Source organism: Carcharodon carcharias, chromosome 4, assembly GCF_017639515.1.
Source record: "Carcharodon carcharias isolate sCarCar2 chromosome 4, sCarCar2.pri, whole genome shotgun sequence".
Lineage (NCBI taxonomy): Eukaryota > Metazoa > Chordata > Chondrichthyes > Lamniformes > Lamnidae > Carcharodon > Carcharodon carcharias.
This window is the reverse complement of record NC_054470.1, coordinates 154,592,533-154,619,957: the sequence shown is the minus strand read 5'-3', so window position 1 is coordinate 154,619,957 and position 27,425 is coordinate 154,592,533. Positions and strand designations below refer to the sequence as shown.

Here is a 27,425-nt window from a genome sequence, read left to right as displayed (position 1 = left end):
GGTGTAGGGTGCTATTGACTGCACTGATGTGGCTATAAAAGCTCCTTGGCAACAGGCACTCCAATACACCAACAGGAAAAGGCTTCTACTCACTCAATGTGCAGCTGGTCAGTGACCACAAGAAACAAACCATGCAGGTTTGCGCGAGTTACCCAGGAAGCCGCCACATATCATACATCTTGAGTAGACTGGAGATCCCTGACACCTTCGATGGACCATACAGAATCCAGGGTTGGCTCCTCGGTGACAAAGGATGTGGCTGATGACGCCCATGCAGCGACCACATAATCCTGCTGTGAGAAGGCACAACGATGCTCATATCGCTATCCGAACATTGGTGGAGCAGAGCATTGGCATCTTGAAGATGCAATTCCAATGCCCTGTCAGGTCTGGTGGGGCACTTCAGTACATTCCCCAGAGAGTCTTGTGGATCATCATGGCTTGCTGTATACTGCGCAACCTGGCGATGCAAATGGGGGAGGACTTGCCAGATGCTTACACCATGTAGACTGCAGTAGTTTAAGAAGACAGCTCACCACTAGCTTCTCAAGGGCAATTAGGGATGAGCAATAAATGCTGGCTTAGCCATATCTGATGAATTAATGTAAAAAAACACCAACATGGAGGAACTGCACCCCTCCTCCGATGAGGAGAACGTCCAAGGGGGTGAGGGCGATGAGTTTGAGGGAGCCAAGGCTGCAGGGGAAGAGGCCATAGCATGGGCCAGGTGAGGTAGATGCACACATGAGGCTGTCATAGCCACCAGATTCCATGAGGAGGATGACGAGTTGTAGTGAGCATTCTCCTGGACAAGTGCCTTCTCTCACGGGCCCACACAAACACCAGCATTCCTCTTCCTCTCATTTCAACCATGCACTTCAATCTGACAGTGAGCACTTACACATTTGGCTAACCATTGTCTTGATCCTTCAAAGGATGATGAAGCCTCAGAAACGTGCCCTTGTTGAGATGAGTTCCAACCTGGAGAAGGGTGTTCCAGCACCATACATCAGAAAGCACAGCCTCTTCTAGCATCTCTGCAGCATCCCAGTTGCCACGGCAGCCTAGTAGAGGCAGGAGCTGTTCCGCAATCCTCAGTGGACTCGCAGCTGTCTGCCTTCTATCTGACAAAGCTCCTCATGGAGATCCATTTGCACCAACAATACAACGCATTCTGTGTCACCTCGATAGTGAAACTAAAAGGTCAAACTTGGGCCAAGGCACTCGAAGATGTTACACAGGTCTAACTCTCATTTTGACATCACCTATTCCTCCGTGTCACCTTCTCCTCTATCACATTGACATCTGGAACTCGGAATTAGGAATGCCGGTGTGCATTCATCCTGACCTTTCCATGGATTTGGACCACCTGAGGATCACAAAGTTCAAACAGACAGCCTGCCCTCATTGCCAGCCCTGGCCCTTGCCAACTGTAAAATGTGAAGATACCATGAAGCCCTCAAGCTAACACTTCTTTGATAATAAAGAGCATTCTTCAGCTTCACTACATCCTCGCTCCTATTCCACTGCTGCCCTTAACATTGTCTAAAGCTACCTTATGCGCTTCCAAACCATGCTCAAAGCTTCCATTGACCGCAACACATTGCCATTTGGATTTATCATCACTGATCTCAGCGAAGGCCTGCTATGCAGAACATACGGCATAGCGCTGCATCCTTACATTGTGACGCGAGTCTTGTGGCTGCAACACAGACAACTAGAAGGTAAGAAAGGCTCGAGGTTGTAGTGTGTAGCAGCAGCACAATAATGTGGCTTCAAGGGGCAGAGTTCCAACATTTTAAGATGGGTAGGTGCTCACACTTATTGCTGAGCTTAGTAGATGTATACTTGGAGAGTCGGCAATGTGCAAGGCAGACAGGAGCGCACATGAGCTCGGAGTAAGGGCTCAGAGATTGGAGATCCTGCTGGATGACAGTCAGTGAATGGAGTTCTAGGATATGTGACCCTTCTCCATGCATTTACACATCTCTCTGTGGACATGAGACCTTCACCTTTCAATAATGCAGATGTGATGGCTAAACACCTCAGCCTCAATCTTAAGTAGCCAAGAATGAACATGACATGACCTAGCCAAACATTTGAACAAGGTTCCTTACACAAGCAGGCTTGACATTAAGGATGAGGCATCCATGATGTTCGAAATGATCTGAGAGCAGACTCACACTGTGGGGATATGGAAGTTGACAACATCGACCAGAGGCACATTATAGTGACATGTGCAATAAGTGGGGTGAGAGACCATGGTGGACAACAACACAGCTCATCATAAAGAGGAGGTATACACAAGAGGAGATGTGAAATGGATACGATTCTATTTATATTGGTGAAAATTATGTACATGTGGTTCACAATTGTGCCACCGTCGTGCTCCTATTAGTTAATCATTTTCCTAACCCTGTCGCTATGTCTTGGTGTATCCTGACATCCACAACAGAGGTGGGAGAAGCCTGCTGACTGCTTCGCCCTGTTGTCCATGATGACTTTGGTGGGTGTCCTCTGAAGGGCTGAGACTTTGAGAGCCCCTGCCTGCTTTGAGTCTCCTGCTGTGGGGCAGGTGAACCCTCCTCGGCCTGTGGAGCTAGAATTGATGGGGTCACAAGAAGGGGGGATTTGGATCAACTGAACAATCCTAGACTCACCTGGATGGATGACCCCAGGGTGTCCAGCTGATCCCAATCCCCACCCCATGGGTGCCCAAGGGCCTCTGGCTGACTTCTTGAGGAGAAAATGCAGCTGGATGACACCCGAAGCACAGAACAGCTGAGGTCATGGCAGGGTTGGCAAATCAGAGACCGCCTGCCCACGATCCAATGTGTTTCCTACTGTTGCATAATCAATGAGGCAGGAAGCAGTCAATATGGCATGAGACCCCGCTAATTCGCCTGGCGGGAAATTGCCACTTTCCTGCCTATCACCACACTTAGAGCGCAGATGGGAAAATCCCAACCACTGTTTCAGCATAATCTCCCTGTTCTTATATTCTATGCTTCAACTAATAAATGAAAGGATGCCTTCTTAACTACCTTATCAATCTGTCCTGCTATCTTCAGGGATCCGTGGACACACTCCAAAGTCCCACAATTCCTCTACATCCCTCAGTATCCTCCCATTTATTGTGTAATCCTTTGCCATGTTTGAGCTCACCAAATCCATCACCTGACACTTCTCTGGGTTGAATTCCATTGGCCACATTTCTGCTCACTTGACCAGTGCATTGATATTTTCCTGCAGTCTACTGCAATCCTCCTCGCTATCAACCATGTGGCCAATTTCTGTGTCATCCGCGAACTTCTTGGTCATTCCCCTTACATTTATATCCAAATCATTAATATATACCACAAAAAGCAGGGGACCTAGTAATAAACCCTGTGGAGCCCCGCAGGAAACAGCTTTCAAGTCACAAAAACACCCATCATCAATTACCCTTTGTTCTCTGCCACTGTGCCAATTTCATGTCCAGCTTGCTACATTCCCTTGGATCCCAGGAACTTTAATTTTTTTAACCAGCCTGACATGTGGGAACATGTGAAAAGCCTTGCTAAAATCCATGTAGACCACATCAACTGCACTACCCTCTTCAATGCTCCTTGTTACTTCCTCAAAAAATTCAATTAAATTAGTCAGATTCAGCCTTCCCTTAACAAATCTATGCTGACTGTCCTTGATTAATCCATGCCCTTCTAAGTGCCCTTCTAAATTGATTCCAATAATTTGCCCATTACCGAGGTCAGACAGACTGGCCTGTAGTTATTCGGTCGGTCGATCGCTCACTACCTTTTTAAACCAAGGTAAAATGTTAGCAGACCTCCAATTCTCTGGCGCCTCACCTGCATCCAGTAAGGATTGGAAAGTGATGGTCAGACCCTCTGCAGATTCCTCCCTGACTTCTTTTAACAACCTGGGATACACGTCATCCAGCCTTGGTGATGTATTCACTTTCAAGGATGCTAATCCCCTTAATACTTCCTCTCTCCCAATGTTTATCACATCCAATACTTCACGCTCCTCCTCCTTAACTACAATATCTGCATTGCCCCCTGTTTTGTGAATATAGATGCAAAATATTCATATAGAACCATACCCACAACCTCCGCCACCACATATAGGTTCCTTTTTTGATCTTTTATGGTACCTACTCTTTCCTTAGTTATCTTCCTACTCTTATGTATTGATAAAACATCTTTAGTCAAAATGGTAACTTTCCTCATAAATGCTCCTTAACTGAAGTCAAAACTCACTAAGAAAATTAAAAAGGGTCTTGATTCCCTCCATTCCTGAAGGTCTGACTCTTACTGGGTTTTGGGTCTACAAGCATCAGCCACCCTCTGAGACATCACCCAAGTGCTCATTATTTATGTGAGTGACAGCAAGTTATTTCCCCTCAAGGACATCAATACTAAGCTTGATCTCACCTCAGCATACATGCACATTCCAGCAGTGCTCATTGGATAGTGATGAGTAGTAGGTACCCACATTAATTTTGACTGGCCAGGCCCGCAAATGAGGAGATCAATCCCAGAGCTCCTGCTGCTTTCGCAACCAGATCCGCTAACTCAGTTTAAAGGGAGAATGGGAACCCAGGCTTTCTTCGGCTGTATGCTTCAGGTTCAGCTAATCACTGAGCCATCACAGGAACCCATCAGATTTTAGATTCTGCTTGTAACCTGGATCAAAGACAAATATTTCTTCCCTTGGAATGTCAAAATAAATAACTGCTCATGAAAAAAATACCTTTTTGTCAAATCAATTCAAACTAGATTACAATAAATATGCACATTCTGCATAATGTATACGTCTTCCCCTTGCCCAGCAATTGTTCAGAGACATGGAACTCAGTGCTGCATAGTATAAATACCAAATCCTTTCATTAGTGCACAAAATCTGAAACCAAAGTTTCGACAGTAACTTGTGCAACAGCAAACCAGTTGGTTACACCATCAGCTACTGCATTCATGGGGCACCAAAACAGACACATCTATGCATGCACACAAATACATGCAAGCACCCCTTCACGAGATAAAAACATGCACAACAGGGCACCTGTGATTGGAAAGACAAGCACTCACACAGCTGCTATTTATCGATTTCACACAAACGGGGAAATGAGCTCTGACATTAAAACAGAAAGACTGAACGTGCTTCTTTGAATTTTGACAGTAAACACTTTGGTGGGCTATTAATTCTGGCTGTGTAACCACCTGGATAGCAATTATTTTTGAAATGAATTTGCTTCAGTCATATACCTTTGACACGGGCTTCATCTGGTGTAATGGTGGCACATTTCACTGCAACTCCATATTTTTGTGTTGCTAATGCAGACTCAATGGTCACCCGGTCAGCTGTTTTATCTCGATTTGGAAGACCAAGATCAAAATATTTCAACTCTATATCAACATTGGGTAGAATAAGCTGCAAGATAAACAACAGATCAACATCAGTACACTGTGACAAGAGGCATGTCCACAAGCCACACTGGCTGCTACATATGCCTTGGTAATGATACACAGAACAGGTTTTCAAAGAAAATAGTGCTGTCATTACTCTGACACACAAGAATATATATATTGCTTTGTTTGATGTAATATCCGATGATTAAAATAAGCCTTATATTAAAAATGCCATCTGCCAGCTGTTTCTCTGAAAGAACTACATTGGGGAGAATTTTCTCCCTGTCGTGGCGGGGGGGTGGGGGGGTGTGGGGTGTGTGCTTAGCAGGAGCGGGCAGGGGCAGGCTCGCCACCCACTATCGGCTGTGTGCCATCATTTTACGTGGGCGAGCCAATTAAGGCCCGCCCAGCGTGACATGCACTCAGCGCTGCCTGTGCAGGTGGGGGGAGGAGGGAGAGTCAGGGCCTGCGCTCTCCTGACGTCACCGCACTTCATTTTACATGTCAGCGTCCCGCATGCCAAACAAAAGATTCTGCCCATTATTGCAGGTGGTGTGGTGGTAATGTCACTGGACTAGTAATCCAGAGGCCCAAACTAATGCCCCAGGGACACAGAGTCAGCAGTTGGTGGAATTTAAATTCAATTAATAAATCAGGACTATAAAAGCTAGTTTCAGTAGTGGTGACCATAAGGCTATCATTGATTATCATAAAAACCCATCTGATTCACTAGCGTCCTAAAGTTTCCTTTAGGGAAGAAAATCTGCCATCCTGACCTGGTCTGGCCTGCATGTGACTCCAGATACACAGCAATGTGGCTGACACTTAACTGCCTGTCCTCTAAAATGGCCTAGCACGCCACTCAGCTCAAGGGCAATTAGGGATGGGCAACCTGCCACAGCTCAATACTGACAAGATCAAAGGCATGTTGTCAGCCATTGTCAGAAACACTTCTTAGCACCCAAAATCAATGATCCTCCTGAAGGCTAGCTCATGATCAACCTGATCATATGCAGTCTCCTTGTCCTGGATGGCCCTGAGATGAGCAGCGAAGTCTACTCATTCACACCCAGAACTCAGCCAATTTCTAGGACCAAGCAGATGGAATGAAAGTTTCTCCCGGTGCCTTGTGAAATGACCGATTTCACTCATTTTATAGAATCATAGAATTGTTACAGCACAGAAAGAGACTAGTCAGCCCATCATGTCCGTGTCAGCTCTCGGGAAGAGCAAGTAGGCTAATCTCACACACCCCTCTTTTTCCGGTAGCCCTGCAATTTTTTTCTCTTCATTCTACGATGGGATAGCCCAGCACAAAACGGAAGAATTCTAAGTTGACTACCTCAGTGCTAGCCTCTGGTAACTAGGTCAAGATGAGAAACTATTTGGAATTACTAGTCTAAAATAGAGCTTTGAGAGCAGGTTGCCCTCTCCCCTTCCCTGCTCTTGCTTCCTTTTGCAAGAGTCTGTACTCCCTCAGGAGATGAAGAGGAATAGAGTAGAAAAAAATGGAAGTTCAGATTCTTAAATTAAAAACTCAAATATACTTTCTTTAATAGGGTCAGAGTAGAGTCAATACTACAATGATTCACTGTCCTGCTTGTGTGTTACTGTCAGTAAAGAAAGGTACATGCCATTGTTCACAGATTAGATATTTGCACAAAGACAATTAAAATTGATACAAAATGTAACACCGCTAAAAGCTGACACCCTGTACTTTAAAGCTTTCATTAACTTTGGAAGATCAACATTTTGAATGATTCCCCGCCTCCCTAATCCAGGAGACAATTAGGCAAATTGTAGCACACAACGGTTAATTCAGGCTGGACCAGTAATCAAACCCAAGACTCCCAGTTCTGAAGAAAGGCCCTTGACCTCAAAAGTTGACCCTACTTCTCTCGCCACAGATGCTACCAGACATGCTGAGTATTTCTAACATTTTCTGGGTTTTTTTCCCCTAGAATTTCAGGTCTGTATGGTTTAGTACCATTATGCTTCAAACCATTGAGGATATTCTTTATGTCATGTTTGTGAATATATGTATTGTGAAATAATAACAAATCTCTGTATGCTCAGACATTGTAACATGTGCCATTACTTGCTTTTGGTGTTCTTTTAAAAAAGACTTGAGTTTACTTTGATAATTTGAGCAACATCAGATTAGCAAATGGTTGACAACATTAGTCCTGGGTAGAGAAATCACCGAGTCAACAGCTGGTTAACTGGGCACTTTAACAGAGAGAGGCACTGATTGGATATGTAGGTTCATTACAATGCCCATCAACTACACTAAAAAGAAATGATTTAGTGTTGAAAAAGCATTGTTATTTTAGTAGCAGAGTTCCTGCTGATTTCCTACTTTATTTTATTATAATTATTGATTCTCAGCAATTTTTTTTAAACTTCCAGAAATAATCAGATGCAATATTAAGTGCTTTTTGAAATCAGAAACAAATCATCTTATTGAGAAGGAGCATGCCACAGAACATAAAAGACCTTTTCTTTAATGAAGGTCCATATCACTCTGGTCATTTCATCTCCATCCATTTCTACTATAGGATTTTCTGCTTTGATTCGTTTTTTGTCATCTGCAGGGAAATAAAAAGAGACATCTTTCAATCATCTACAGAAATCTTTAATATCAAAGGAAGGAAAACCTGTGTATATATATATAAATATATATACACATGCAGACTGGAACGCTTGGATGTGTATATATAGAATCATGTGCACACATTTGGTGGGGCGAGGGGAACAGAAGAGTATATGAATGAATGGCACAGCGATCTATTTCACAGCCCTATAATTAGGAAGGTATTGGCCATTCAGAATGTTAGAATCAGCTCGTTCAAGAGCCAGAGTTTCAATCCTTTGCTGTCATCTTAAGAAGATTTGTCACACAAGGCTAGCAGAGTGAGGTTAAATACATAACTTTACAAACCAAGGTTATGGACTTAAGATGAAAGACTTTCCCAATAAAATCCAGCCCAATGAAACAGCCACAATAAGGAAAGCTTTTTATTCTAAAGTTACTCCATCCAATTTGTTACGGACAGGAGGGAGGTTTAAGTTAAACAGCCCTGATTTCTCCTCTCACCACCTGCCTGTAAACAGAAAGGTTTTTTTTTGATAAAAGCAAAATACTGCGGATGCTGGAAACCTGAAAAAAAAACAGAAAATGCTGGAAAAATTCAGCAGGTCTGACAGCATCTGTGGAGACCTTCTTCTGAGTAAGGGTCATACGGACTCAAAACATCAACTCTGTTTCTCTCTCCACAGATGCTGTCAGATCTGCTGAGTTTTTCCAGCATTTTCTGTTTTTGTTTCAGGGTTTTTTTGATATTTGATTTCCCCTTTTATAACTGGTGGCATATTTTCCCCAGCCCCTCAGTTTTGGGGTGATCCAATCCTCTTATTAATAAACTTACAGCAAACTCAAGATAGGGTAGAATCAGAGGATGAGTTTATTTTACACACACTCAAAATGCGGGGAATGGGTGTCGCAATGTAACCCCAGTACATTCACACAATAAAAGAGGGATAAGGGAAAGAAAGATGCACAGGACAAAGACCACAAACAAAATAAGAATTATTGTTTCACGTGAATCCAGAATCAAAAGTCCAATGGTGTATTCCTTTCAGCGAGGTTAGCAGGCTGAAGCTGATGTAGGGTAGTCTACTTTTCCAGTGGCGCTGAATTCAACAATAGGAAGCACGCGTAGAGATGAATTAGTCTTGTAGTAGGCACTGGTAGAGAAGTTCAGACATCCCAGTAGAAACAGTGTAGAACAGCGCCAGGCAATTTAAACCTGGATAGAGCTCTGGTTCTGCTGCTGCTTGGTTGATGGAAGATAGCAGACAGAGGCAGGCTGCTATCCTAGAATCCAGTTTTCTTCTGGGGTTAAACAGTGACAAAAATTGGAATCTGAAGGTTGTAAAATTAAAAGCAATTCAAACAGCTCAAGTCACAGTCATGTGACAGGATGGTTTTGGGTTAAGTTACTCAGCTAATGGTGTATTTTGAGGCCTGCTCATTAAAACCCATTCTATTTTGAGCAGTTAACTGTAGAGCTATTAGCACAACATTGGAGATGAGGACTCCCAAAAATCTCTGCCTTTGTCCAGTGTTGGCTGGGGTAGACGTCTCATCTGCTAGTCCTTTATGTTGGCTTGGCTGGAATATTCATACGAGTCAGATTCCAGGAGGTTGATGAGTTTGCCTTTGTCCATTGGAACTGCTCAGAATTTTACAGAACTATCAGCTTGTGACTAGCTATGGCCATTTTATCAACCCAGTAACTGTCCATTTAAATAAAAAAAATTTAAACAAGAGAATATGGAAGAGAAAAAAAAACTTATTTTAGATTTTTTTTCCTTCACGCCTTTTTGGCATGACAAATTCTACATTTTGCATTAAAAGTATTATTTCAGTTGTAATTCCATTTATCTGTACCATATTAAAAACTAATACGTCTGACAAATTCCGGTCAACTTTTTAATTTAAAAGGTGCTATGACCACATTTATGATAGAGAATGCCTGTGTAAACTTGTCACGTTGCAATCATAGCTTTTACATCTCCCAGCTCATCAGCCTGTACTGCAAAGAACCAATTCTGCTTCTCGGCTTTCAAAATTACTATGTTATCAAACATTGTATGAAAATAAGATGAGAATGTGTGACTATAAAACAGGGACCGAATTATGTCTGCCTGCACAGCCCAATTATTCCGTGCCCTCTAATCTCATCATCTGAAGACAACTGGCTTGGCTGCCTTGTTTGCATTAACACACCAAGATCAAGTTGAATTTATAATGACATGGAATTTGCAGCCTTTTTATGGCAAAATTCTTTAATGTGATTAGCGTTTGCTCTTGTTACGCCTCTGAATCTGACAGGAATTTCAGATTTGGCGCAAGCATAGAAGAACACAGATATCCTGAAACTATGGTCCATCATTCACTGCTCCACCATAGGCTCCATGGTGGTCCCATGTTCCCAACCCGCTCAGAGCCAGCAATCGGTGAAATCAATTGGTCTGACCAGAACTTCCCCATTTCTGCTCTCATATCACTGTTAGAAACCCCACTGAAAATTAAGCTTTGTTCAATAAGGTCTAACTGGGTTTTTACAGCAACCAGATAATAACTAGGGGTGGACAGCTGATTTGGCCCTTAAAAAATATGTAGAACGTTGCTGAATGTTTCCATTATGATGAATCACTGGAAGTTTTTTTTTTAAATAGCTATATTTAAAAAGAAAATTACCATGATATTTCAAATTCTGTCTCCACCTCATTTGTATCTTTATTTCACTCTAAGTAAAATTTTAAAAAGTGATTTGATTTTAGTGCTTTTCATTTCCTGGTTGGCTGCCTGTGAGAATTCTTTGATGTGATTGCCTGCTTCAACAGCTTGTTAACATCACAGCAGCTTGGAATCCCCATTAAACTATGCTACAATCAATTACATGTTGAAAGGGTTGAAATTCTCATCACAGAGATCACAAGGTCTCTCAACGAGGCTTTCTTTGAGGTTAACGGTAAGGACCCTTGCTTCAACGTTGACTGCAAAATCCAGGCCAATATCTGAAGTTTTGTGCCTAGTGTATACAGCCTGTTATGGGAACTTGATTACGGTTGTCACACTTTTGCTTTAACACTTTGCTGATTGGTTTACCCAGAGCAAATCTGAAGAGAAGATGTTGAAAATGGGCAAATCAAAAGTGAGGAAAAGAAACTAGAAAATTGGTAGTGCGATCTGACTCAGCAGTTAAAACTGACTAATCCTGAGTGACCAGTCAAAAGAAAACATCAATAACAAAAATCTATTTTATGAAAGTGGTGGTGGATCGCTCGAAACATCTTGACTTTTTCTCTAATAGCTGAAATTTCTCATGCCCAACAGAGATTGTCAAAAATGCTTATTTCACAATAAAGTTTGCATTTATTTACTGAATTGCCATTCAATACCTTCATTAAAGATTCGTTCAAAGATTCAGCATAGCCCTTGACTATATACTCAGCCCCTGGATAGCTGAAGGGAATTGGCAATTATATTTGAGCATTCAGAGCAAAAATATTTTGCAGAATTTCCCAACATGTGCCATGTGCAGTTTGCAGAAATGCCCAGGATGTATTCTGAATTGAAGCAAATACAAAGGTATGACAGGAAAAGAATCACTGGTCCATCCAGCTTGTCCTATAAATGCTAGGTGTATGGAGATGAAGAGAATCTGTTCAGCTGGAGATTTATACCTGTATTAATGTTCCGGTTTTATCTTTATTCAGGGGCAGAAAAGCAATGGGCTGAAACAGATGATCTCTACTTTGCCAGCCCAGTATCACAGCTCCTTCGGCAGCATCTTCCAAAACCACAACCTCGACCACCTTGAAGGACTTGGGCAGCAGATGCATGGGAACACCACCACTTGCAAGTACCAGTCCAAACAGCACATCATCATTATTCCTTCACTGTTGCTGGGTCAAAAACTTGTAACTCGCTACCTAACAGTATGGGTGTACCTACACCACATAGACTGCAGTGGTTCAAGAGGAAGCTCACTACCACCTTCTCAAGGTCAGTTAGAGATGGGCAACAAATGCTGGCCCTGCCTGTGACACCCATACCCCATGAACGAATATATAAAAAAAACTGCACTATCAGCCTGAACTGGCAACACTACCCTCCTTGATTCACAGAATAGTTTTGCTGAGTGATTCTAGCATTTTCTGTTTTTAATTCGGGTTTTCAGCTTCAGCAGTATTTTGCTTTCTATGCAACACAGCACACATAGGAAACATTTACACATGTTGAGACATTTCAATTTTAGGGCCAATAAGTCACACATGGCTCTTCTATGGCAGGACTGCAGCTGTTTGGAAGCTTTGTTTAGCTGCCCTATCCCAGTGCTCAGTCTCTTACAGAAGACTCAACATAACATAACTGCAACAGAAGAGACTTGCTTCCAGTTTGATCTGGCTGTGCTACCGAATTAATCACAAAAGATTAACATGGCACAGATGCCATCTTCAAAACACAGGAATCCTAAACTCCTGTTTGCTTCTTTAAAAAAAGAAAGCCTTTCTTTTCATAATGGAGTTTTTTTTGGATATATAAACTTCATGCAGCTATTAGCTGAACAACTTCTGTGAATGTTTGTGATAGTCATTAGATGCTTAACAAGGAGTGAAGGTGATTAAAGTACATATCGAGCTCTTTAACAATCACTAGCCTGGTACCAGGCAAAGGAACAAACTGCAACTGATAGTGTGGCTGCTGCCAGAAGCTCATACCATTACTGGGATCAACCTGTGCAGCAGAAAATAAATCACATGACAATATCTTTAGAAGATTTAGGATCCTAAAATAAAGAGCTACTGTTGGTAACTTGTGGGGAAAGGAATGAGACAAAAATACAACAGAAACAGGAAGGACACAGGGAATGAAAAGGAGGGGGAGGAAAAAGGAAAGGCAAAAAATAATGAATCAATACAATTAGACAGTAGCTTGGAAGGGTATGAAACATGGGACAGAAGGAAGAAATAAAAGAAAATTAGAGGGAACCGAGAAGGTGGAAAGCACAATAAGCATAAATAAAAGAGTAGTGAGGGCGAGAGGGAGAAAGGGAGAATACAATTCAGATTTCATGTAAATAGCTGGGGTGGAGGCATGATAAATCATACTGATGGACGATGCCTGAGATGATGGTCATTGGATGGTCATTGGACAGTGGTAGAAGCACTCGGCATGCTAGCTCCCACCCAGTCCCATCACCACTCTGAGATTAAGCACCGGCCAGCCAATTAGTGGCCGACTGGTGGGATTGCTGTAAAACAAACTGAGGATGGCGGGAAGTCAGGCAGCGAAAGAGCGGGCACTCACCAAGGAGCAGCTGCCATCAGGTGGGTTAAAGGGCCACTGACAGCGTGCATCAGGACAACGGAGAGGCTACATCTGGAGGTCAGCAGGCTAATCATTAAAAATCAGCTGCAAACAGAGGGTTTGCCGCTATCTTTACCAATCCCAACCTCTGAAGCACTCAACATAACTATTGACTGTTTATCCAGGTTTCCCCCTATTGGTACTGATTGAGAAATGGTAATACCACTGCCTGCCTAGAGCGATGGCAGGGGTAGGATCTCAGGTACCCTCACAGTTTGATGATGACTCCCTGCATGCCTTCCTGATGTGGAGACACCCTCCTCTATAGGAGGATCTGCATGTATTGTGCATGGGAGGTGTTATCCAGGGACATGGACGTAAGGAACCCGCGGAGCCAGAATGCCAACTCAAGGAGCCTCAGCACCCTGCCTGACTCTCAGTGGGGGACTGGGATGTGACAGTGGAAAAAGTTGAATGGCAAGGGAAGAGCGCCGTAACGTGGAGAAGCACCAGAACTACTGGGAGCCACCCAGGGGTTCCTGACCAGCGTCATGAGCCATCTCTTTAACTGGTAACCCTCATCTCCAAGTATCTAACCATCCAGTTATGCTAGTGGCGCAAAAAGCTGTGGCAACTGGGAGGGCCTGAGGTTGTATGAATCGTGGATACTCCCAGGGTAACATGCACACACCTGCAGGATGCACAGGAAGTGGTCTCATACAATTAACACATTAAAGGAAAAAAATCCCTTTCAGTTGTCAAATGCCCCTGGCAAGCCTATGGGTGCCTCGATAACCACATACATACAATCGCCCTTTGCACTCTCGGGAGTCCAGAGATGACCCCAAATTCTCTGGCTCTCTTGGTATGGCTGTGCCTATCAGTACTAAAGCTGATGTAGTTCTCCACTCTCCTGAACACTGCATCTGTGATAGGCTTGACGTGCTGCTAACTGGGGAACAACATAGTGATCTCCTGCTGATCTTTAAAATGATCCCAAGGCATACAAATTCAAGGCCACAGTGACCTTCAGAGCCATAGGCATCATAGATGCTTGCCCCTGCAAGCATCTCACAAATAAATGTGACTGCCTCACTGGAGAGGTGTAGCTGTCTAAGTGACTGACACTGAAACATGAAGGTAGTTTGCGCCCTGCTTGTACACCCTGCCTTCCAGTAAGCTCTTCCGCTGGGGCAGCCTGCACACAGTATTCTGAAGCCTGGCAGCATCTGTGGAGGGAAACAGAGTTAACATTGAGAGTCCAGTGTGACGCTCCTTCAGGATCCTAAGAGTCATATCAGATTCGAAATGTTAACACTGTTTCTCTCTCCACAGATGCTGCCAGACCAGCTGAGTTTTTCCAGCACTTTCTGATTTTCTTTCAGTTCTCCAGCATCCACACTATTTTGCTTTTACTTTCTGAAGCCTTCTGCCTTTTCCACTTCACCACGCACCGCAAGTGGCTGGACAGCAGGTTCTTGCTGTCCTGGCCAGCAGCACTCCTCTCCCCCTTTATCTTTCTCTCCTCCTCATTTGATGAGCCTCCATCGGAGTGCACCATTCCCACCTTCCTCTGTATCAGCTTTCCCTGTATGGGTCCTTCCTTGACTGCAGACTCCCTTCACTCAGACTTCCTTCCAGGTGATGCCTTCAGTGGCTCCCCTTCAGAAGTATGCCCAAAGTTACCAGACAATTCCCTTCTCCTCTCATGCTGTCTTAGCTGCAGCCTCCAATTCTTCATGCAGAGCTCCTCATTAGCCCATATATCCCACCTGTGTGCTGCTGTGCCAACCCTGCCAGAAATACCACCCTGCTTGCCCCCCCTCCACGCCCCCCACCCCTCCCCCCCAACCCCACCCCACCCCAACATGCAGCTGGTGTGAACAATGTAAAATTACACAGACAACAAAAAGTCTAGGTGCATTAGCAAGTTAATTGCCTCAACAAGGACAACTGGCTTTCCAAAATTGTGCCATGCTTGCCTTCCCTATAATTGCAGACTGGCACCTTGACATCAGGGAATCAGATCTGACGCCATGATGCCCGGTTTTACAGAAGAGTGGAAGAGGCAGCCAACCAATCAGAGAGCATAACGTTATGCCCCATGAGTGAGATATGCTCCTACTTCATACATGTGAAGCTTGGCCTAAATAGCCAAGTGGTTATGGTACTGGGCTTGTAACCCCAAGATCAAGAGTTCAAATCTCACAATGGCAAACTATGAAACAATGTAACTTCATCTGAAAACAGATGGAAACGTGTTTTGCTTGGCCTAAATAGCCAAGTGGTTATGCTACTGGGTTTGGAACCCCCAAGATCAAGAGTTCAAATCTCACAATGGCACACTATAAAACAATGTAACTTCATCTGAATAGGAACAGATGGAAATGTGTTTGTACTCGAAAGAGTTACTTCATACATGTGATGGCCTCTCCTTGTACAAACCATGTACTTTTCCTACTGTGAGCATGAATCCATGATGGCGCCCTCAGCGCTCTCCTTCCGATAGCGTAACCTGTGCTGGAATGCAAGGTCTCAAGACAGTCAACATTCAGAATGTTCATATGAAATGGATCAATGGCAGTTTCCAAGAGTTCAGCACTCTAGTGAAGAGCCTCAACTGTCACTGCAGACATTTTAGGCATCCTCATTAGGAAGATAATAGAACAAAGCCTGTGTTATAGAAAGGACATGTTGTTGACAGGAATTCCAACATCTGTCTCTGCAGCACACTTCTAGTGTCATTGATGTTTGCCCTGTGCCGAGAACACCAGGTTGATGCAGTACAGTTTCCATATAATGAATTTGAAGGCACTGGGGGAATATTATCACTACATTAGATCATTGACCTATTAAAAATCTTCAATTTAGAATTTTTAAGCCTTGGAGACTTTCTTAGGAACATTTGTCCCATATTGTATGCATGTTTTTCATGTTACCAAAAGCCAGATACTGTATTTTGTCATAAAATCTCACTATACTGTTTATAACAAAATAAACCAGATTATGTGTACAGTAAGTCAGTACTGTGCAGTAAACAAACAGCAACTGCTTTACCCAAGCTGATTTAAGCAGCATTTTAACAATATAAAGTTATTTATTAAAAATTGGTTTAAATATTTACAACGCATTTTATTATCCTAGGTAATCAAAAATGTCAATTATCTTTACTTGCCTTCGGGCACTCTCTTTTTTATTCAATGATTGCACAGTTTCTGGTCTGTTGAGCTTGCTAGCAGAATGGCATCAACATTTGATGTAAGAAAATCTGGGCAATTTGTTCACCATTGGCAGTGCCTTGTCTGAGTATTCATGCAAACTGTCATCATTCTGTTCTTTTTCACCTTCAAACCTTTCTGCAGTGACAGCAGATATTACTTCTGCTTTTGAGGTCTCCGAGAAATCTACCATTGTCCACTTTCAAGGGCATGTCACATTCAATGGTGTTTGCAAAACCAGCATCCAGGACAATGTTCACTTTCTCTGCGGAGAATGCTTCATGCGTAAAACTCAGTAGAACAGTCTTTTATTTAATCATTTATTCTCACGGTGTCAGCGATGCTGGCATGGCTACATTTATTGCTCAGCCTAACCTGAGGTTGTGGTGGTTTGTCTTCTCTCTGAAGCATTGCGCTGTTGGTGCTTCCATGATGGTGTTTGGCAGGGAACTCATGGATTTTGATGCAGTGGCAATGGAGGAACGGTGGGATGTGTCTAAGTCAGGATGATGTATGCTTTGGTGGTGATGGTCCAACATTGCTGCTCTCATTTTTCCTGGGCTGGAAAGTGCTGGTGAAGGGAGTTTGGCAAGTTACTGCAGTACGCACTGAAGGGAAGTACATTCTGCAGCCACAACACATTGGTAGTGAACAGGGTGGATATCATGCTCAAAAACAGGATGTCAATCAATCAAAATGCTTTGGCCTGGATGCTGCTGAGCTTCTTTAGTGAACAGAATATGCTTTTACTGGTCACAGGGTCAGTAACCTGAGGTTGGAGATTCAAGATAATTGAGGGAAAAAAATCCACGGAGGAAATGAGGATTTTTTTTAAATGCAGTGAGTTGTTACCATCTGGAATGTAATGCCTGAAAGGATGGTGGGAGATTTAATAGCGACTTTCAAAAGACAATTGCCCCCACGGCAGGAGGGATGCCAACTACCTACCCTGCTGCTGGTAAAATGCTGCAGATATGCCACCCACCCACCATCCCACCCTATGTTTGGTACCTCCACTTCCCAGCATGGTCCACATGGCCCTGTAAGGAGGCTGTTCAATTCATCAGGTTCATGCTGGCTCTCTGCAAAAACAACTCACCTAACCCCACTTCCCTGCCTTCTCCCTGTAACCCTACAAATTATTTTCCCTTCAGAAATTATCCAATTCTCTTTAGAAGACCTCGATTGAATCTGCCTCCACCAAACTCTCAGGCAGTGCATTCCAGATCCTAATCACTTGCTACATAAGATTTTCCTTATGTCGCCATTGCTTCTTTTTAACAGTTTTGCCCTATCTGTGCAACCCTCTCATAATTTTGAACACCTCTATCAAATCTCCTCCAATGGGGAACCCAGCTTCTCCAATCTATCCACATAGCAGAAGTTCCTTATTCCAGGAACCATTTTTGTGAATCATCTTTGCACTCTCTCTAATACAGTCACATCCTTGTGGTGGCCAGAACTGGACACAATTTCAACTCCAACAAGAGAATCTGACCATCTCCCCATGACATTCAATGGCATTGCCATCAATTAATCCCCCACTACCAACATCCTGGGGGTTACCATTGACCAGAAACTGAACTGGACAAGCCAGATAAATACTGTGGCTACAACAGCAGGTCAAAGACTGGGAATTCTGACGTGAATAACTCAACTCCTGACTCCCCAAAGTCTGTCCACCATCTACAAGGTACAAGTCAGGAGTGTGACGGAACACTCTCCACTTGCATAGGTGAGTGCAGTTCCAACACTCAAGAAGCTCGACACCTTCAAGGACAAAGCAACCTGCTTAATCAGCACACCATCCACCAACTTAGACATTCACTCCCTCCACCACCAATGCACAGTAGCATTGTGTACCATTTACAAGATGCACTGCGGTAACTAACCGAGGTTCCTTCAACAGCACCTTTCAAACCTGTGACCTCTACTACCTAGAAGGACAAGGGCAGCAGAACACCACCAACTGCAAGTTTCTCTCCAAGTCACTAACCATCCTGACTTGGAAATGTATCACTGTTCCTTCACCGTCACTGGGTCAAAATCTGGAACTCCCTCCCTAACAGCACTGTGGGTGTACCTGCACCAGATGGACTGAAGCAGTTCAAGAAGGCAGCTCACCGCCACTTTCTCAAGGACAATTAGGGATGTGGAATAAATGCTGGCCATGCCAGTGATGCCTACATCCCGTGGAAGAATAAAAAACTCCAGCTGAGGCCAAATCAGCATTATATACAAGTTAATCAACAATTTCCTTGTTTTTATGTATTCTATGTCCCTAATTATAAAGCCCAGGATCCCAAACGCCTTATTAACCACTTTTTCAACCTGACTTGCCACCTTCAATGATGATCTCGCTGCTCCTGCATTTCACTTTGGAATTTCATGCTTTATTTTATATTGCCTCTCCTCGTTTTTCCTACCAAAATGAGTCATTTCATATATCTCTGCATTAAATTTCATCTGCCACCTGCTCACCCATTCCACTAGCCTATCTATGTCCTCTTGAAGTTTATCACTATCCCCCTCACAGTTCACAATACTTCCAAGTTTTGGGTAATCTGCAAATTTTGAAATGTGTCCTGAAGTCCAGTAGCTGACCGTCTTAGGTCATTAATGTTTAACGAAACGAGAAAAGCAGGGGTCCTAACACAGACCCCTGGGGTACCCCACTATACCTTCCTCCAGTTCGGAAATCGACTGTTCACCACTATCCTCTGTTCCCCGTTACTTGGGGGATGGTAGCCTGTGGTAATGTTATTGGACTAATACCCTGGAGGCATCAGTTCAAATCACAACATGGCAGCTGGAGAAATTTACATTCAATTAATTAATAAATCTGGAATAAAATGCTGGTCTCATTAACAGTAATCATGAAGCTATTAGGTTGCTGTAAAATCCCATCTGGTTTACTAATGCCCTTCCCGGGAGGAAATCTCCCAACCTCACCCAGTCTGGGCTAACTGTACAACCTTCACTTGTAGATGGTACAACACCACCTGCTCAAAGACAATATCCCACAAACAAATTTTTTAAAAACAGCCCATTTCATATCCACGCTGCTACTGTCTCTTTTATTCCATGAGCTCGAACTTTGTTGACAAGTCTGTTGTGTGGCACTTTATTAAATGTCTTTTAGAAGTTCATGTACCCTCATCAACCCTCTCTATTCCTTTATCAAAAAACTCAAGGAAATTAGTTAAACACGATTTGCCCTTAACAAATCCATGCTGGCTTTCCTTAATTATTTTCTTTTATTTCTAACAAAGGAATCACCTATGACACTATTCAGAATATACACTGTTTTATTAGCGTGCATATACTATACCACCCAGACAGCACCTGTAAGACCAGGGCTCCAAAGACCAAAATGACTTATGCCTGGCAGTTAATTTTTAGGCTGCTTTAACCAATATACTCTGGCTAATTCTGTAAATGGGCACTCTAGGCACAGTGCAGCATTTGCTGGGAATCCCAGTTGGAAAAGGAAAACAGACAAACAATTCTGCAATTTCCTAACCAGCACTCCATGTGAAGGGAAAGAAGTGGAGGTGATGGGCAGGGTAGAGGGCAAAGAGGAGGGAAAAAATCAAAAGGGTGACAAAAACTGCAAAGAAGTACAATCTTGGAGAAAAAAAATTAACCTCAAAAGGAAAAACAAGGCAGATAGACATGCCGTAATATTTCAGAGAAGAACTCTGTGGAACAGGTTAGGTAACCAACTCTAAAGTAGAAGGACTTGTATTTAAAGAGCACCTTACACTCCCTCAGGCAGAGGCGGATTTACAATGAAACACACTGTGCCATGGCACGGTGCCCCCAATAACGGGGGACCCAAAATGAATGAGCTTCAAAGTGTATGAAGTGGGGGGCTGATTAAGGCAAGCTTCTCCAACCCGTGACCCACATCTGGCCCCCGAAGCCCCCCCTATGTGGCCCCCTCAATTGAATTTTCAAAATGCCTGTCAAACAGGTAAGTTAGAGTGGAAGATTGTCCTCGGAGCCTCTCTTCCAATCACAGGTTTCTCCTCTCACGTTTGCTGCTAATAGGCTCACTAGAGCAGTGAACAACAGAGGCACCAGTTTGCTGGGGAGAAAGAGATTTTCTTTCAGCAGGGAAGAGGAGAGGGAGTGCCATGGGGAGCAGAGGCTGTCTGCCATGAGCCGCAGGGAGGAGAAGCTGTCTGCCACGGACCACATGAGTGAGATGCTGCGGTACCCAGGATTGGAACAGGGGATGGGGATGAAGATGGGTAGCGTTTGAGAGATTAAGTGCGAGTGTGTGAGTGGGAGTGAGAGTGTGTATGTGTGTGTGGATGTGTGGAAGTGTGTGTGTGTGTGTGTGTGTGTGTTTCTGTGAGTGAGGGTATGATGGGAATGTGGGAGTGAGAATGTGTTTGGGCGGGCGTGTGGGAGTGAGAATAAGAGTGTGTGTGTGTGTGTGTGTGTGTGTGGATGTGTGGAAGTGAGAGATTGTGTGTGTGGGTGTGTGGGAGTGAGAGTGTGTCTGCGAGTGAGTGTGTGGGAATGTGGGAGTGAAAGTGTGTGTGTGTGGGTGTGGGTGCATGTGTGTGGGTGTGTGGGAGTGAGTGTGCCTGCAAATGAGTGTGTGGGAATGTGGGATTGAGAGTGTGTGTGTGTGTGTGTGTGTGTGTGTGTGTGTGTGTGGGAGTGACAGTGTGTGTGTGTGTGTGTGTGTGTGTGTGTATAGGAGTAAGCGTGTGTGGAGTGAGAGTGTGTGTAAGTGTGAATGTCTGTCTTACCCCCAGTCTCAGGTTTCTCACTCATTCTCACCACCACACACATCAACATATACTCACACCCGCTCACATAGTGGGTGAGGGTGATTGAGTGCGCACCCTGAGGATGGGAGTGAATTGGACACACACCCTGACCCTCTCACACTCTGGTCATTTTTATTAATTACTCTTTTTTCAGCTTAATAATTTATTGCTTTGACATTGCTTTATTTTTGCTTAGCAATTGTTTCTTAACATCACAATTTTTTTTTAAATTCGGTCTAATATTGTGCCAAACTTTATCTTTCCAAAATTTGCCCTTCAACCCTTTGTGTGCGAAAAAAACTGGAAATATGACCCCCCCCTCCCCACCCCACACACACACACACACACACACACACACACACACACACACACACACACACACACACACACACACCCTACTACCAAGAAAAAGGTTGGACAAGCCTGGGTTAAGGTGTTGAGGTAGTACTGGGGTTAGAGATGCCATTGCGTGAGCAGTAATGGTGACCTGTAATGACAAGAAAAATACCACAGAATTATTGGGCTTGTGAAATGATTCATTCTGGTTACAAATCGTCCAGCACTGAATTTTGGCTGAATAATTAGCGAATAGGGGGAAATTGTAACTCTCGTCGTCATTCAAGATTTGGACAGTTCGCAACATTTTTTCAACAGCCCCCTGATCACAAGGTAGGCTGCCAGTGATAACACACTGTAGCAAACAGGTATAAGCTATATATAAAACCCCACAGAAGCAAATGTCTCTTAACAGTTTCCCCAGCTCTTCAAAGATAATAAACATTAAATGTCCAAGATATTGCGTGGGATACTGAGTTATACAATTTTCAAACATTCCTCCAACTAAAGTTCATTATGTCTCTAGGAATATATATAGGTGCATATTGTAAACATGCTTTAACCTATAAAGAAACAGTTTCTCTTTTTAAAGTGGCGGCTACAGCTTTGGGAATATCGCACATAATATTTAGACTGCAATTATTTTTTAGATTGAGTATTATTTGTAAAGGACTATGTGTTGAGTATGGTGAATTTTATAGTTGATATGTTAGTAGTAATGGCATAGTTTCTATCAGCTCCCACATCATTCTTTCTACAAACCAAAAATAATTTCATTTATTCAATGTTTGGAACTCTTCCACATTCTAAATGCTTATCCCAGTGCCTGCTTCAACAGGTTGAAACTGGATTTGCAGGAACACTTCAGGTGAAACTGTACCGAAATCCCTTCCTTCTGCAAACCCTTTTGTCAGTTGTGATCGAGCCCGGCAAGTTCCTCGAAGTTATCGAAGTTAGCCATCACCTGCCCTCAGTTTGCACCAGCGCCAAGGCAGCAATTGCTTCCCAAAAATGAATTTTGCTTTAAAATTATTGTACCCTGTAGATTCCCCATTGGACTTGTTTACTGTCAGACTCCTTAATTCACTGCTTTTGACACTCATTGTTGCTGTGTGGTTGACTCATTTGGTGGTTGAATTAAAACTAAAAATAACATTTACAAAGCATGTTGTGGATCTGATAGTAAGAATGGTGGTATAGATAAGAAGGAGCTGTATGTGTTTGCATACAGCTCAGTCATTATATATGTTAGAAAAGTTTAATTGCTTTCCACAGTGTGATCTATTAACAAGTGTTCCAACAAATTACTTTGCAATTATACTTAGCAATGTTTCAGTAGCTCTACTCATTTTATTTGATGTTCTGTATTTGTGAAACTAAGTATGTGAGAGAAGCAAAAGGACAGGTTCAAACTGAATCCAAATGAATTGTCCTTAATAAAAATGATGTCCAATTTTTAGATTTATTTTACCCTACAACGCCTTTAAATATATATTCAGATTAATAAATCAATGTGTGTGCAGAATGAAAGGGGATTAAGTAAAAGAGACACAAATATTCACAGGGAATAAAGACTATCATTCCACCAACCAATATCTAAAGTGCTCTAGCGCATCACTAAGTGTTATCTTACTGCTGGATTACCAGGCAATATTTTCCAAAAAATCACTGGCCCTCTATCCAGCTCTCTTGTCCCAAAACCCCCCACCTTAAACCAGCTTATATTTCACCCCTTTTCCGTTTTTCCTTAGTTCTGTTGAAGAGTCATGCGGACTTGAAACGTTAACTGTGCTCCCATCCACGGATGCTGCCAGACCTGCTGAGTTTTTCCAGGTATTTTTGTTTTTGTTTTTCCAAAAAAGTGTTCTGCAGTGCCACCAGCCCTCTTTTTCCACAGGGCATCTTGGGTCTGCAGAGTTTTTGGAAGATGTTGTTAGGGAGCAACTGCTTTTAGCAATTCCAAGCAGATGGTCAGTTTTTGATGGGAATAGGCTCATCGTGCACATTATATTGCTCGTTTTGAAAATGTTCAAGATGTTTAATGCAATATTAATTGCCCAGGTTGATATAAAACATGCAGAAAGTAAACTGGGGACCCGATGCCACAGTAGTGGAACAGGATTTCAGTATAGACAAGCCAAGAGTGTCCTACTGTGGTGGTAGGACTATTTCACGATTACTGTATACAGGCATGTTTTCACAAGTGAAGAACCACTGGTCAATTTGTTAATTTCTTGGCTCTGGCCTTCAGGTCCCAAGGAGGGGGCCATAAATGAAGCTGAGCACGGGGCCCTACTAACTGTAAATCCCCCACTGCCCTCGGAGTGTCCCAAAGTGCTCTATAGCCAATGATGTAGTTTTCTTGAAGTTAAGTCATGTTGAAATTTCAGAAACATGGCAGCCAATTTGCACACAGCAAACTTTCACAAACAGTAATACACATGACCAAAAAATCCTCTTTGGGGATGTTGAGGGATAAATATTGACCAGGGCACCAGAGCGAACTCCCCTGTTCTTCTTCATATAACCCTTGGAATTGTTGACATTCACTTGAGGGGGCTGATTGAATCTTGGTTTGACATCTCATCCAAAAGACAGCACCTCTAACAATGCAGCACGCTCTCAGTACTGCACTGAAATGATAGCCTTGATTGAACACTCCTGTTTATTAGTTGTAAAAGTATTAGAGATCGGAAAACAGCTGTTTGACAGTCAAGAATCATCTGATTGGGTAATGGAAGAGTTTTTTTTCCCACTCTCCAATTGATGCAAGGCTGGACCTTTTAGACAATGTTATGATCCCAGCTGAGGTTACCCCTGGACAAGCCTGATCCCAGAGTGAAACCCAGCTTGATAGAGCTTAACTTTTATTTGTTTGTTTCAATATGTGGAGGGTAGCTACTGAACAGAGGCACAGAAGTCAGTTGATGAACTTTTAACAAAAGGACGAAACATTTATTCAATAAGAAAAGATGAACTATATTGTAATACTCCTTCACCCACAATTACACCTTTACAGATAAATACAGGTTTGTAAGGATAACATAAGCTACAAAAACTATCTTATACTCTAATGTCCACCGTAAGTACACAGTCCATGTAAACCTATGGCACCCTGTGGTCAGACACACCACATTCTGAAATCACGTGACAGATGCCACCTCAAACAGATGCTGTGGATCTCTCCTCAACTCCCCCAGAGCCAACCAGTCTGACTGCACTCCATCTTTCACATTCGGATTTCCAATCTCCACTCTCCAAGACCCCATCTTGGAATCTTCTCCCAAACCAAAGCCTTCTCTCAGGTGCCTTCCACAAGTGTTCATCTGCAGGGTTTCAAACTCTCCTTCCGATTTTCCTTTTCCCTGGGTCATCACATGCATTCATGCTGTCTTCCATGCACTCTCTGTCACCAACTCAGTATTAACAGTACACCACTCCTTCACATGCCCATAGCAAAGAGTTACAGACCTTCAGTTGTCTCTTTGGACCTTCTTGCCTCTTGCAAGCTGTTCTCGATTTAAATCTGCTTTTATAGCTTTTGTCTCTCTAAGTCTGAGGCATGGAGCCCTTCTCTCTGCCCCTCACTCTTAACTTCATTAACAGGACATTTTCCCAGGTTCCTGTCCTTCTTTTGACTAGAAGGTCTTCTTTGAACTTTCCCCTCTTCCACTCCCCTGGATATTTGGGGTTTTTCTTTAGCTTGGGACTGGCTATCTGCCCGCTTTGCTCCAGTTTCTCCTGACAGCAACTTTCAAAACCAACTGCACTCAAACAGCTTCCAAAACAACTGCTGTTTCTCTTCTTGTGTGTGCGCATCTATGGGAGGGACTTGCCTCTCTGGGCCCCTGTTGCTAGGTAACAGTCCAATCCTTCTACCTTTGTATTTTTACTTTTACTTTATAGAAACTATAAAACTCATTAGAAATGCAAGCTCCTTTCCAAAGTGAAACTAAAACTCCATTTGAACTTTCTTAACACACAGATACAGAGAGAAATACAAATCAAACATAAACTTTAAAGCTAAAATTCATTCCTAACACTCACAAAGACAAATATGACTTACTTAAACTTTTGCTATTTCCTAATGGGCAACTAATGACGGGAAGGTGAAATCTAGTTGTATTCCAGGAGGTTTCATTGCACAGTTAACAATCCTATTCATTGATATACAAAGAACCCAGTGGCCAAATCGTAAATTACAAGTTTATATCGGTGAATGATATTAGAAATGTAGATGTAGGAATTTGGAATGGAAAAAACCTGATTCACAAAAGCGTTGACAAAAACACAGTGCAAAGTGCCAACGGGCTAAGATTTTTTTAAAAAGAGGCATTCTTCAACAAATCTGCTTTGCTTTCCGTGTCCAACCCATCTCCCGTGCTTCTGCCCTCACACCTTCTCCTCCCTCCCAGAACCATGATAGGGTCCCCCTTGTCCTCACTTTTCACCCCACCAGCCTCTGCATTCAAAGGATCATCCTCCGCCATTTCTGCCAACTCCTGCAAGATGCCACCACCAAACAGATCTTCCCTTCACCCCCCCTCCCCCGTTAACATTCTGTAGGGACGTTCCCTCCAGAACACCCTGGTCCACTCCACCATCATCTCCAAACCTCATCTCCCTCCCATGGCACCTTCCCATGCAATCGCAAAAGGTGCAACATCTGTCCCTTTACCTCCTTCCTCCTCACCGTCGAAGGGCCCAAACACTCCTTTTAGATGAAGCAGCACTTCACTTGCACCTCCTTCAATTTGGTCTACTGCATTCACTGCTCCCAATGCTGTCTCCTCTACATTGGGGAGACCAAACGCAGACTGGGTGACCACTTTGTGAAACACCTTCGGTCCGTCCACAAGCATGACCCAGACCTCCCTGTCGCTTGCCATTTCAACACACCATCCTGCTCTCATGCCCACATGTCCGTCCTTGGCCTGCTGCAATGTTCTAGTGAAGCCCAACGCAAACTGGAGGAACAGCACCTCATCTTCTGATTAGGCACTTTACAGCCTTCCAGATTTAACACTGAGTTCAACAACTTCAGACCATGAACCCACCCCTCCATCCTCACCCCTTTTTATCTACAATGTTTTGCTTTTATCTGCTTTGGCTCAGTTTTACATTGAACCATAATGGACCATTACTACAAGTTGCTAAAGCTGGATTGGTTCCTAGTAGAGTCTTTAGCTACTGCTGGCATCCTTACAAGATTTCTGGAAGAAGCATCTTTTATGACTGAGTTTGGCTGGTTCTCAGTGATTCACCGTGGAATTGGCAAGAGTGGGAAAGTGAGATAATTTTGCAAGATCCTAGAGCCAGTGCAAGTAACAGAAAGGCGGCGTGTGGAGCCTGGTAGCATTCAATCTGACCCCAAATAACAATAATAAATCTGCAAATAACAACGCCGGCAACCCAGCTCAAGGCAGACCTTTATGTGCAAGCCGTCACGTCGCAAATTAATAGCAAAAGCGGGACTAAAGTTTCTGGGTTAATTCTGCCTTTTTTTCAGACAGAAGATTATGCTTAAAAGAGATTCTAGGCTGACTCACAGTCTCTTCGCTGCACGGTGCAGACGCTGGGGAGGGTCCGGGACCCACTCCTTACTAAAGAAGACACAATCTTTAATAAGCTCGCCATCTCTTTCTCTCTCTCTCTGGCTCCACAAGAGGCTCCGATGAGGGAGCAGGAAGGAACCAGCACGCAAATTGCGTGGAGGCGGCCGATAACGTGCTCCCATTGGATTTGAAAGGCGCTTTGTGTAACATAATCAAAGCGCGAATCTCATTCAGCCGGC

The 27,425-nt window shown here is 43.3% G+C and overlaps 1 protein-coding gene across 1 annotated transcript in view; it reads right to left on the bottom strand.

The window, feature by feature from the left end:
• Window positions 1-27,304, bottom strand: part of LOC121276708 (isocitrate dehydrogenase [NADP], mitochondrial-like) — a 76,217-nt gene extending 48,913 nt beyond the window's left edge. The window contains exons 1-3 of the mRNA XM_041185255.1: window positions 27,181-27,304; window positions 7,905-7,996; window positions 5,265-5,430 (exon numbers count right to left, since the gene is read on the bottom strand). Coding sequence (XP_041041189.1) covers window positions 5,265-5,430; window positions 7,905-7,996; window positions 27,181-27,268 — 346 coding nt within the window. The 5' untranslated portion in view covers window positions 27,269-27,304. The remainder of the gene's footprint in view (window positions 1-5,264; window positions 5,431-7,904; window positions 7,997-27,180) is intronic.
• Window positions 27,305-27,425: the final 121 nt, after the last annotated feature.